The 12,759-nt window shown below is 42.1% G+C and overlaps 2 protein-coding genes across 4 annotated transcripts; both read left to right on the top strand.

The window, feature by feature from the left end:
• Positions 1-27: 27 nt before the first annotated feature.
• Positions 28-2,568, top strand: LOC306778642 (putative HIT-like protein). 2 transcript variants are annotated; one of them, XM_079270250.1, is made up of 5 exons: positions 28-282; positions 507-644; positions 790-894; positions 1,245-1,317; positions 1,422-2,568. In XM_079270250.1, exons 1-5 carry the CDS (start codon positions 196-198, stop codon positions 1,511-1,513), a joined length of 495 nt encoding a protein of 164 aa, XP_079126376.1. In that variant the 5' UTR covers positions 28-195; the 3' UTR covers positions 1,514-2,568. The 2 variants fall into 2 exon arrangements, with proteins under 2 accessions (XP_079126376.1, XP_079126375.1); XM_079270249.1 differs by having other exon boundaries at positions 28-426.
• A 293-nt stretch (positions 2,569-2,861) lies between these two features.
• Positions 2,862-12,441, top strand: LOC306778744 (long-chain-fatty-acid--CoA ligase ACSBG2-like). Of its 2 annotated transcripts, none has more exons than XM_079270403.1 (15): positions 2,862-2,993; positions 3,980-4,054; positions 4,161-4,297; positions 5,393-5,676; positions 6,019-6,107; positions 6,886-7,006; positions 7,098-7,178; positions 7,408-7,557; positions 8,441-8,608; positions 8,682-8,863; positions 9,254-9,487; positions 10,893-11,110; positions 11,309-11,448; positions 11,534-11,777; positions 12,109-12,441. In XM_079270403.1, exons 2-15 carry the CDS (start codon positions 3,990-3,992, stop codon positions 12,198-12,200), a joined length of 2,205 nt encoding a protein of 734 aa, XP_079126529.1. In that variant the 5' UTR covers positions 2,862-2,993; positions 3,980-3,989; the 3' UTR covers positions 12,201-12,441. The 2 variants fall into 2 exon arrangements, with proteins under 2 accessions (XP_079126529.1, XP_079126530.1); XM_079270404.1 differs by lacking the exon at positions 2,862-2,993 and adding an exon at positions 3,255-3,496.
• The last annotated feature ends 318 nt before the right edge of the window (positions 12,442-12,759 follow it).

Raw genomic sequence — 12,759 nt, 5'->3', positions numbered from 1 at the left:
AAGCTGCCTTTAGAACCGAAGAAGAAGAAGAAGAAGATAAGTAAACATTACAAGGGAGCACGTGAAGGCAACATCGCCGTACAACACAGTTTCAACTGTCAACAAGATTTTTTTAGACCACAGTGTTGTGTCAAAAAAACAAGTGAACCCTGAAATATTTACTTCGGATGTACTAAATCAGCTGGTTAGCTAGTTATGTATTTTAGGCAGATTTTGCGGACGCAGTTGATCGGGACCAGAGCGGCTCGCCTCAGCCGTTTGCAGCGTGTTTGTCGAGCCGAGGTAAAGTCCGCTGCTCTTCAGATAAACCGTCTCATTCTAATAAACCTTTTCTTTTCGCTAACGGCAGCTGAGCATTTTGACAACACCTGTCCCACTCGTCCTGGTGGAGGCTGTGGGGAACGCACAGTGTCCGCCCACCAAGAGGTTTGGTTTATGAGTTGTTTGTTATTCAGCTCAGAGCTTTTTAATTTCCTCTGTGTGTGATGTGTCTCTCGGACCCACAGAGACCACTGTGCGCCAAAAGTGTCGAGGTGAGGTTGGCAGAGGAGGCCAGCAAGAAGTATGGCTCCCCAGCTCCAACCATCTTCTCCAAAGTGATTGATAAAAGCATCCCTGCAGATATAATCTATGAAGATGAGAAGGTAAAACAACCAACCCTTCTCAAAACACGGTGTCTCATTTGTCCTGTTCCACGTGGAGGCCAGAGATAATTCAGCATATGAATGTTGAGAGGAAGTTGTGCGATTCAACTCTTCATATAAGTTGTTTTTTTTGTGTGTTTATCAGTGTTTGGCATTCAGGGATATCAGCCCACAGGCCCCGGTTCACTTCCTGGTTATTCCAAGGGTCCCAATTCCCAGAATAAGTGAGGCCAAAGATGACGATGTAGAGGTAAATATGCACATCCATTTTTATTATACTCACTGATCCTGTTCAAGGGTTGTGAGGTGATGGGATGGTGGGCACCCAAACAGTACGCACGCGTGTGAGTGTTGCACATATCTTCTTATTAATCTGCTGCTATAATACCCTCCACTCGTTCCAAAGCCGAGGGACCCCGATGGTAAAAGCACCGTCACCTTTAGTTCTCAGACTCGACTTTGGAACAGCCAGAAGGGCCCCACCTGAGGATCTAAGGCTGCGAGCTGGCTCATAGGGGGTCAACATTTCCTCTATATATTTTGTGCACACATGCATTAAAAAAAATCACGTCTTCAACTCTCTTTTCTTACATGTTTCAGCTCTTGGGACATTTGTTGGTTGTTGCCAAAAATGTGGCAAAGCAAGAGTCTCTAGATGAAGGATACAGAGTGGGTAAGTTGCAGAAGTGGGCTTTTAGTGACACACAGTATATGTGGGAATACAGGCTGTTTATATACGTGCACATTGAATATTGGGTCTCTTTCTGTCCTCTGTAGTGATCAACGAGGGAAAGCACGGTGCTCAGTCAGTTTACCACCTTCACGTCCACGTCCTGGGAGGAAGACAGATGATGTGGCCACCAGGATAAAGGCTTCATGTGTCCCTTGTCTTTTCAGGCTGCTTTCATGTGTTTAATCCCAGGAGCTCATCCTCCTCCCGTCATTCTGTACAAGGACTAACTTCACCATGCAAACACATGATAATATGTTGATTTGATCAAATATAAAGAACAAATGTAAACATTTAGACATCATGTTTGATACGGCTGCAAATAAAGACAGCGTTTCTAATATGGAAAGATGAAAACTCGACTCAGTTCTAGCGTCTGCAATCAGTGATCAGGAGATAATGCAGATAATACTTCCACTGTTTCAAAATACAATGAGAAGTTCAATCTAGACAGCGATAGAATTTTTGTTCGTCAAACTGATTTGCTTGTTATTTTGAAGCACGTGTTCAATTTTCTACTCAAATTATCAAGTGGAAAAAAAGGATGAATTAATCCCCTTGCTAACCTCCACAGATGGCATGCGCCCAGCTATGAGCACTGAGGGTCGGAGTCTGGACTGGCTGGTTATTTAGTGACATCGGTGCCTGTGAGCAAGGTGGTTGAACTCTCCTCTATATTTACTTTTTTAACCCAGACTATCAGACAAAAGAGGAAATGAGGGCTGTATTAATGTATTGATCTGTGGATATTTTAAATAGAAATCATGGATTCTTACTGATTTCTCTTGTGCACTTTTTTACCGAGAAGTAAATAGAGAAGCGGAAGAGTTCTTAAGAAAATGCAGACTCTGCAAAAGGTGTGTGCAACACGATGTCCCTAATATGTTTGTGCGTCTCAACATGTATTGCCAATATACTGACACTTCTTTGTTGACGTGTTAGAGTTACACAAGTTTTGTTGAACTTTCCAAAAAAACTGGTTCAAAGTCTCATCTCTCCTCATGAACCGGAGAGAACTTTTAGTTTTGAGTTAAAAGTTCTAGTTTTATCATTACCCTTGCATATTTGACAATGACTTGTCTTCATGAGTCAATTAGGGATGATAGTAGTCTAAATACCTCAAAAACACGCATACACTTGCTTTATGCTGTTAAATGTTTTTGGACTAATGTCTGTCCATTCAGCTGAATTATTCTGTCTGTTCAATAAAATACTTAAAAGACATTTGGGAGCTTTTTCATCACGTTTATTTCTCACAGATTAATTTCCACCACATCTAATACCAGCAGTTGTCTGCTAGTATCATTAACATAAACAAAGCAGGTTTCTACCAGTCGCAGGGTGTGTGTGTGTCTGACTCACCTGGAGGAGCAGAAACCCTTTGTCAAGCTTGTTGATGGATCTTAAACTGGTCGACTCTGCCTCAGCGGCAGTTGTTCGGAGGATTGCGAAAGCCGTTAAAGCTCTGGATTTGAGGCGTGAGTGTGAGGGAAGCTGGTATGCAGTTTAGCAGGTTCTCTTTAGGCTGGAACTTTCTCCAAGGGGACAAACAGACCTGCTCCGGGCAAAGGTTGATCCTGCACCTTACAACTTGTCAATCGGCTCTGTCCCAGAAGAAGGTAGGAAAAGTTTCAATCTTATGATCTTTTTTTGATGTTACAGTGTGTGAAAAAGACTTGTGTCGTTGTTGTCATACGTTGCTATTGGGACTGCGTGTCTTGTATGAGGATGATGCACTTTGAATGTCTTTGATTGCTGACATGTTGCAGCTCGTTTTCTGCTTCAGCTGAAAATAATACATGTATTTCACAATTTAACTTAAGATTCTACGGCTGAGAGAAACATACTGCTACGCACACTGGTGATATCTTTGATGTGTAGACTTTGGGCTGCATGGTCAATGTGTTTAAAACAAACACATGACTAAGAGATGGAAACACTTGATGTGAGCAAGCCGCTTGTTTGATCAACCGACTAAGTCTTTCTCTAAAACCCCCCTCCACAATGAAGAAGTAATTCTTACTGAGACTAAATAGCTGGAATTACTCTGGGCTTTCAGTTATCCGCTGACTGTGATTGGACTTTCTACTACTCACTTTTTGCTACACAGATTTCTTCAAAGGTAACGTCTGCTTTAATATTTTTGAAGATACAGCCTTGTGACCATAAAACACAGCAGTTAAGTTGTTTGCGAACTAAACTGCATTATTTCACTCTCTGCAGTACATTCATAAGAGAACTGAATCAAGGAAGATCTCAAGTCAAGCTCAATATTTCAAATTTCATCTAATACGTGAAACGTTGGTTCGTTACTTTGTCACCTTGAATTAAGTAGAGATGACTGAGATGCAGTGTGTTGTGCTTCAATGTGTGATTATATGGGTGAAAGAGTATGAAAGCATGTAGATGTCCTGCAATGCTTTCTGGCACAATAGTGTCAACATTTTGTGATGGCGGTCATTGACTCTGACCTGTTGCAATGTTTGTCAGTGTTACACAGGATATGACCAGAGCGGTGCTGTTTCATAACTGGAATTCTTATCTACTTGTAGGATAGCTGATTGTACTTAACGCCCATTTAATCTACTTTTCTTTGTTATTCCAGCAAATACGAGATGAGTGTCCAAGAGGGTTCGGTTAAGAGCAGTGGTGTTGCAGTCATGGACGGTAGAGCTGAGAGGTATGCAAAATGATGCGTGTCCCAAAGTGAAAAAACACACATCTTTACTATCAGGTAGATTTGATCCATTTGTACTAATGTAACTAACATCTATGTTTGTCCACAGCATCTCCATCCAAAAGGCACCGTCAGACTCCACAAACGCAAAGACTCACCCCACCCTCATCCTCAATGGAGAAGCCACCACAGCTGAGCTCTGTGCAACATCTGAGCTGGAGGAAGCCACTGAAGGACTTTCACTCGGTAAGAGTCTGAGTGCAACGTTAGGAGAAAGGAAAATGATGTATAAATACATTGCCTGGTGTTAAGAAGGCAGTTATGGCAGCAGTGGGCATTATGTGCATTAAAAACATTAGAACATGTTTAGATTATAGAACATGGCACTGGTGCTTTATCACTCAAACTATCATGAACGCTTTGCCAGTTTACATTAATGGGTATATTTAATATATATATGGGTTTTCTTTTCTGTGGGTTATTTTCTCTTTAAAGGTTTTTCACCTAAAATGGCTTAATGTCTTAGTGACTGAACAAACTAATATGCCGAACCTACCAAAATAAAAGTTGTTTGGGGAGACTCATCGATCCTTCTCAAGTAGGGAAACTGCAAGTGTTTAAAAATAACTCCATGAACTAAGGCTGTTAAAACCCGCCTCAAGAGGGAAGGATTTGGAAAAACTTGTCGAAACTAGTAATTGTAGAGCACAGTTGTTCTCAATGGCTCCCAGGGCTGAGAGACACATTAACAAGACAATAAATGATAACAATAAATACATCAAACTATCCTTACGCTGGAGTCAGAGAATGACCCTCGATCTCAGCTTGATTATCGTTATATACTTGTTGTCACGATGTGTTCTTTGTTTTTAAAGATATTCTCAAATAGTTCCTACATTTTGGGTCGCTAAAATTCAAAGTGATACAGCAACATTTGCTTTTGGATAATATAATTATGGAAAATGAAAAAGGGAAAAATGCAAAAGAAGATGGACAGCATGTTAAGTAATAGAGTGATCTGAAGCAGTCTAATGGTGCGTCTAAAAGCCTCTCACCAAACTTCCTCTAACCAAACCTGATCGGCAGGTAGGCACTGACGTTTATGTTTTGTCTCAGGTATCGTTATAGCCCTCCCACATTCACAGCACAACCTGTAAATCGTGTTGCTCTGACAATTCATGTGTAAGAAATCGACAGGGTGAGTCCAGAGATATCTGTAGTCCTCTCATTAACCCGACTCTTCTTCTTGAGCTTGCTGTCTCGGTTTGGTGAGGGTGTCTTCTGAATTTGACTTGTTATTAATTGCGAGTAAATACGGCTGTCCCTGTTGTCCCAATACAGAAGAGCCCAAGGCAGTTCCCTTGTTGAGGGCGAACGGACCAGCACCTCTGGTCCCAGCGGACCGGCTATGGAGCACCAGCAGACACGAGGCAGTCAGGCTGAGGATGGAGGGCTCGGGCCCGGCCTCAGAGACTCCCGTGACTGTCCATCAGCTGTTTCTGGAGACGGCGGAAGCGTACGGGGATCATCCAGCCTTGGCTTCCAAAAAAGAGGGCCAGTGGGTGACCCTGACATGGAGGCAATACTATGAGCAGTGCCGGGCAGCAGCTAAAAGTTTCCTCAAGGTTTGTTTGCAAATGAACTTGTGCAGTGGGTTATTGTGGGCTTTTTTGGTTTTAGCCTGGTCTTCAGTAAATACATAACCTGTGGGCCAGTAAAAATGTCTTGTTTGTCCTGTTTTGTAAACAGTAGCTCAGAATTTCCTCTCTCTCTCACTGAAAATCAACACTTGTGTGTAAAAATGCACAGCTTGTGTTTCATGGACATGTTTGTGTCCCATGAGGTGGAGTGGCTTTGAAACGAGATGTAGGTCACGAGTAATGGAGGCACTGTGCTGCTGTGTCATTAAAGATACATGCTCTTTTGAAAAAACAACAAAAAACAACAACAACTTGTCTGCTTTATAGTTGGGGCTGGAGCGTTACCATGGTGTGGGCATTCTGGGATTCAACTCCCCCGAATGGTTCATCTCAGACATCGGCTGCATCTTTGCAGGGTAAGATCACAATCAAGCAGGAAGATAAAATTCCACGTCAACTTGTAGAGATGCCTGAGCATTGTTTCATGCAACATACACATGTATCTCTATCCATGCTCATCTCAACGTCCAGCTCAGTGTCCCCAACCTCAGCCGTTAAGGCCGTAGCAGTTAAAAGTCTCATAATGTGGGTGTGAAACTTCTATCCAGCTGTTGTCCTCAGATTAATGAGCAACAATGAAGTTGTGTACTTTATGCAACTATTCAAAGACTTAAATGTATTGTGCAACAAGGATTCACATACAAGAACTTTATTTCCAAATTTACTTTCTGCAGTAGAGGAGATCTTCAGTAAAACAAAAGTATAAAATACAATTAATTCATGCAGAAGCTGTGTGTTTTATCATCTGGCTGTTAATGTGTTGGGGGTTCAGATGTGTTGTTTTAGATTGGTTGCCAGCGCTTGGGTTAGTTTAAAATGCCAGTTAGGTTGTTGCGAGGACACAATCCTATTTATAATTGTGTAAGAAATGTATAATTTGATAATTGCATTTGTTTTAGTTCAAATTATGTGGCATATCTTGTGCCATATATCTTATGTTTTTAACTCATTTGCATGAATAATGAACAGATAAATCAAACATTAACTTCAGTTATTGCTGATCAGTCTCTCTGAAAGACGTGCACATTTTTGTGAGACAAACTGTAGTCCAAAGAGCAAAATCCACAGAACATGCAAGGAAATGTGTGCATTCAACAGAGGATTTTACTCTCTTATATCTGATTTGTTCCATAGGGGTCTGGCAACTGGAATTTACACCACCAACTCGCCTGAAGCTTGTCAGTATGTGGCTGCCAGCAGTGAGGCCAACATCCTGGTAGTGGAGAACCAGAAACAGCTTGAAAAAATCCTGCAGGTCAGGAGCTTCATTAGAGTGCTGTAATAACTATTGGTAAAGTTAGAAAAACATCTGTCCTCATATTGTTTAATTTGTATTTCCCCAACAGGTTAAAGATCATCTACCTCATCTGAAAGCCATTGTCCAGTATAAAGGCGAGCTGCAGCAGAAAGCACCATTCCTGTATACAGTACGTTTGCTCAGCAAACATATTGATGTAGCAGATAAGCCACATGGTTGTAGAAAATCTGATCTAAACGGAATTCTTTATGTGATGCCTACAGTTTCACCAATGACCTTTGTAATGCAATCATATTATCTGACTTGTGGTTTAAGAATTGTAAGCAAATACATGTGACTGACCTCAAATGTCTGGATTTAGACTCACTTTATTTAACATTATCTCTGTGTTTGTGTAGTGGGCAGAGTTCATGAAGCTGGGAGAGGATGTGCCTGACGAGCAGCTAAATGCTGTGATTGACAGTCTTCGGCCCAACGAGTGCTGTACTCTCATCTTTACCTCTGGAACCACTGGCAACCCTAAAGGATGCATGTTGAGCCATGACAATGTAAGTTATCTGGACAAATACTTTCCCTTTCTCAGCTTTTGTTATATTTTAACTATTTATACAGCATTTCTTCGTAGGGCTTGATTGACAATTGTTTTTACTATCAATTAATCGAATATTCAATTAATTATTCGCTCCAGTATTTTATCCTGAACAACTGCACATCACAACTTTCCAGAGCCTAAGATGACATCTTCAAATCTCTTGTGCTGTTCGACCAAAAGTCCCAAACCTATAAATGTTCAATTAACAATGATATGTGACAAAGAAAAGAAAATCATCTCACTTAAGAAGCTGGAACCAGAGAATGTCGACCATTTCTTCACTATTGAAGTAAAATACAATAAAATAATAACACAAATATAGTTGTTATGGTCACATATGATAGAAAGCAAATCAACTTGTATTGCAGAAGAAAGAAAAACATTTTAAAAAACACAGCTGAATAAAAGGAAGTTGTTCTTTTGGGAGATACTAGAGCATTTTAACAGCATCAAATAAAGTGTTTATTTATGTAAATAGAGGACCCAACATAGAGCCCTGGGGAACTCCAAAAACAGTGTATGTATTATATGCTAACACATCAAATACTATCAGACAGGTAGCACCCAGACCAGACACTTATTGCAAAACTCACTGTTTTGCAATAAGTGCATTTAGAGGATTTTTGGAATGAAAGACTGCACCACCATCTCATAAACACTGGGTGGTGGATGTGAAGACAAAACCTCAAACTCAAACAACTAAACCCGACTATTCTTGGCTCAGCCAGAGAGTTTTATAAGACACTGATAACAGTCTGTGTGAACAATGTGTTTGCTGACTTATTTTGTGGAAACTAAGGAAACATATTTGAGTAAATTACTCTGATTCTGACTTGCAGCTGACGTGGACGGTCCACACGGCAGCTTCCATGGTCAACTTAAAGCACACTGAGGAGAGGATGGTCAGTTACCTGCCGCTCAGCCACGTGGCCGCCCAGCTAGTTGACATCTGGGTGTCTATTTTGTGTGCCATGACCATCTACTTTGCAGAGCCAGACGCCCTCAAGGTAAGGATGTACAAACATAGAATTATTAATGGTGGTTTACTGTTTTTACTCAAATCCCCAATCATTTTTCCAGGGCTCCTTGGTAAATACACTTAAAGAGGTTCGTCCAACTTGTTTCGTGGGGGTTCCTCGAGTTTGGGAGAAGATGCAGGAGAAAATGAAAGCTGTTGGGGCCAAGGCATCTCCAATGAAGAGGAGAGTGGCGGGCTGGGCCAAGTCTATAGGCCTGCGGTACAACTATAGTGTCATGAACGGGTGAGGCAGCAGCAAAGATCCTTTAGAATTCATGTTAGCATGCTAACACTTGCTAATTAGCACTAAACACAAAGAACAGCTGGAGCTGATGGGAAGGACATTAGCTCTGCATGCTTCTGTAGTGGTGTTTGAGATTTTGACCTAATGATGGCGTTATATGAAAAGTCAGGAAATAACTAAAGTGGTTGCAAATTATCTTCAGGGAGACATGAATGTTTGTACCAACTATAATGGCAATACATCCAATAGTTATTTATTTCTGGGGCAAACAGACAGACCAACATTGCCATGTTGGTAATGTTTCATTTTGAGCACAGTTCTTAATTCCTAACAAATCTTAACTTCAAACAAACAATGGGTGTAAATTTGACTTTATCTTTTTGGTTACAGGGAGAACCAGGTGCCCTGGGGCTTCATGTTGGCTAATAATCTGGTCTTTAAGAAGGTCCGTGATTCGCTGGGCCTAGACCGCTGCAAGTTATGCTTCACGGGCGCTGCCCCCATCACCAAAGACACTATGGAGTTCTTCATGAGCCTGAACATCCCTTTATTGGAGCTGTACGGCATGAGTGAGAGCTCCTGCCCACACACCGTCTCCACTGACACCTCTTACCACCTCACAAGGTGAGCAGCAAAGCATTATGGAACATTTCAACTGTGATTAAAATGTGTTGCTGTGAGAATACTGTGACAACCTGTTTGTAATTTTCTCTCCAGTGAAAGTTTTAGTTAAAGTGGAACTCCACAGATTTTACACATTTGTTGATGATGAGCAAGCTGATGTTCAGCCCCCACCTGAGGTCCTGGCTGATGACCGATCCCATGAAGCTAAAGGACTCCACAAAGTCGACTAGGGAGTCACATAGGGTGATAGGGGCGACTGGGGCTGCGCTCCTCTTAAAATCCACATCTTCCACTGTCTTTAGACTTTTTGCTCTGAGTTGTCATCAGATGGTTAATCACTCACCTGTGGGCGGACTCATCCGCAACAGAGATGAGTCCAATGAGGTGTCGTCCATGAACTTCAAGAGCTTGAGGAACTGGTAACTGGAAGTGCAGCTGTTGATGTTGTAGAGGGAGAAGAGCAGAGGGGAGAGAATGCAGCTTTGAGGGGAACCGGTCGGTGCTCGATGCTCCGGGACTCTGAGACATGTTTCCCCAGCATCAAGCGTTGCTCAGTGTCAGACAGGAAGTCTTTAATCTACCGACAGGTGGAGTCGGGGATGTGCAACTGACAGAGATTGTCCTGCAGCAGAGTCTGGATAATGGTAAAATGAGGATCCCTCCCTAATAACTGGTGAATTCCATGTGACGTTTAGCACCGGCTTGTGATGTTTCCTCACTGCAGTGTGCAACATCTTCCTCCAGTATTTGGGATGTGTGTGTTCCAGTTCATTTTGTAAGCACTTTGGGCTGCATCTTTGTATGAACAATGATAAAACAATGAAGATGTTATTATTGTTATTAATATCATAGTTCAACTCACCGCATGTAGACTACGGGTGTAAGTCTGTCATTGGCCGCGTATCTCACACAGCATCCTCCTCTTCTTCCTCTATCTGTACTATTTATTTAGGAAGGGAACCGTCATGGCATCCTGTGCTGAGTGCCGCTCAAGATGATTGTGATTGGTTTAAAGAAATGCAAACAAGACAGAGCTTTTTTTTCTCCTATAGCAGAATGATAATTTGTGGAACTAGACATTTCTTTAGCGCTGACACAGCGCTGTGGAGATAAGTCTGGCTATGCGAAACTATTATTGTCATAACTTTTCTTGAGGGTTTAGAAGCAGACATTCATCTGTTTTTAAGAGGTCGCAAGTCAAAAAAGTTGGGAACCACTGGTTTAATTAATCACAAATCAGCCAGGTTTGTATATTTTTGCAGGAACATGTTTTTCCTCGTGTACTGACATTGTGAGGTCTTATTTCTTTGTACTAAACTTTAAAGTAGCGGTTCAGTTGTACCACAGCCGTTGGTCAGTTCAGGTCTAAATCAGCATGTTGCTGACTTGTGTTTTGTCTCTCCAGCTGTGGAAAAGTGATGCCAGGCTGCAAGACGAAGCTGGAGAACCCAGATGAGGACGGGAGTGGAGAGATATGTATGTGGGGTCGGCACGTCTTTATGGGCTACCTGGACATGCCGGACTTAACAGCAGAGGCTCTCGACCAGGACGGCTGGCTGCGCTCTGGAGATCTGGGAAGACACGACCAGAATGACTTCCTGTACATCACAGGAAGGATCAAGGGTAAGCTGTTGTCCCTTTGGAGGGGCCTGACCCCTTGATCGATAGGACTGCACTATGTAACTGTATATAAAGTTCACCTCCACCAGCTAGTAAAAAGTAAATAGCTGCTCATTAATTGATGCATAAGTATTAACATGGACTCTGAACATTGTCAAACAGGTGACACACTTTTGAAACTAAACTGTCTTTTTTGCACAGAACTGATCATCACTGCAGGTGGAGAGAACATCCCTCCTGTGCCCATCGAGGATTCAGTGAAGGCCGAGGTGCCCATCATCAGCAACGCCATGCTGATCGGAGACAAGCTGAAGTTCCTCTCCATGCTGCTCACGCTCAAAGTAACCGGGCCTCCATTCCTGCACGCAGTCACAGCTACTGATTAAATCAAACAAACACAATGATCTCCCGTCTCTGTTTCCACAGTGTGTGGCGGATGACAGCGGCGAGCCCACAGACGAGCTGAGCCCCGAGGCTTTGATATTCTGCCAGCAGCACAACGTCACAGCCACCAAGGTGTCCGAGATCGTAGCCAATAAGGAGCCGGCGCTCTACCAAGCCATACAGGAAGGCATGGACCGCTCCAACGCCAGAGCAACGTCCAACGCCCAGAAGATCCAGAAGTGGGTGATACTGGAGCGAGACTTCTCTGTCAGTGGAGGCGAACTGGGTGAGCTATTTTGCTTTGCTTCCTTCTTTTGGTATTCAAATGTGAGCAAAATCTACACAAAACACTATAATTAAGGTAATATTCACTACTGCTGTAATCTAGTTTAATTAGCTTTCAATCAGGGTCATGTCGTAATCAGACAAGTCCTGTGACTGTGCCGCATGCCAGACAGCATTCCAGTGAAGTTTGATTGGTACTGATTGAATCTCTCCCTCTGAGATATTTTCAAAGCTACAGTGGGTCAAATGTTGTCACCGTGTGAGTGTCGCTCAGCAGAGGCTTGAGATTTAGATTTAATTAAACTGCTTTTTTCTTTTTTCTGTCTGTGCAGGACCTACCTTGAAACTGAGGAGGCCCATTGTTGTGAAGATGTACCAGGAGAAAATAAATGAATTGTATGCAGTGGCCACGGAAAGACAGTAGACTGTACTGCACAGAGATGAGATAATACCTGGGGCATGTTTGTATTGTGCCCAGACGTCATGTTGAGAAATGTATAAATCTCTTTTTACCTGCATGTTTAAAGTGCAAAAGAGGTTTAAAGTACGTTGTATTTAATGGAATAGATGTTTGTGCTATGTTTGTTTCTGTTTAATATGTTCTGATAGCTATCCCTGGATGAACAGAAGTGCAATAGATGTCATGTGTAAACATACAGTTTCAAAGCAGCTGTGCACATTTTGTAAATAAAATATCCAAATCAAAGCCAAATCTTGCCATTTACTGTTGGCATACAGGTGCATTGTATGTCATCACACTGGGAAACACTGAATGGTGTCAGTCATCATTTTTACATTTGTTTTAAGGACATTTTTTGATTCGACTGTGGCCTTAAAGATGAAACTCTCATGTCCTGGTCATCAGCATACCAGTATGTATTTTATTTTGAAGCAGAAATATCTATTTGAAGATTTCAAAGCATTAATTGCCAGTTCTCTGCCTCATGCTTTGAGATTATCCCCATCGAGCAAAACTGCAGACA

Source organism: Melanostigma gelatinosum (genome assembly GCF_949748355.1).
Source record: "Melanostigma gelatinosum genome assembly, chromosome: 6".
In the NCBI taxonomy this organism is placed as follows: Eukaryota; Metazoa; Chordata; class Actinopteri; order Perciformes; family Zoarcidae; genus Melanostigma; species Melanostigma gelatinosum.
Note: the sequence above shows the minus strand (reverse complement) of the source record. Positions and strands in the feature narration are given on the sequence as shown.

Coding starts and splice junctions, on each gene's coding strand:
- LOC306778642 (XM_079270249.1), top strand. CDS start 196: ATGTATTTTAGGCAGATTTTGCGGACGCAGTTGATCGGGACCAGAGCG. Junction 427..506: donor CAGTGTCCGCCCACCAAGAG/GTTTGGTTTATG, acceptor TCGGACCCACAG/AGACCACTGTGCGCCAAAAG. Junction 645..789: donor TAATCTATGAAGATGAGAAG/GTAAAACAACCA, acceptor TGTGTTTATCAG/TGTTTGGCATTCAGGGATAT.
- LOC306778744 (XM_079270403.1), top strand. CDS start 3,990: ATGAGTGTCCAAGAGGGTTCGGTTAAGAGCAGTGGTGTTGCAGTCATG. Junction 5,677..6,018: donor CAGCTAAAAGTTTCCTCAAG/GTTTGTTTGCAA, acceptor TCTGCTTTATAG/TTGGGGCTGGAGCGTTACCA. Junction 7,007..7,097: donor AGCTTGAAAAAATCCTGCAG/GTCAGGAGCTTC, acceptor TTTCCCCAACAG/GTTAAAGATCATCTACCTCA.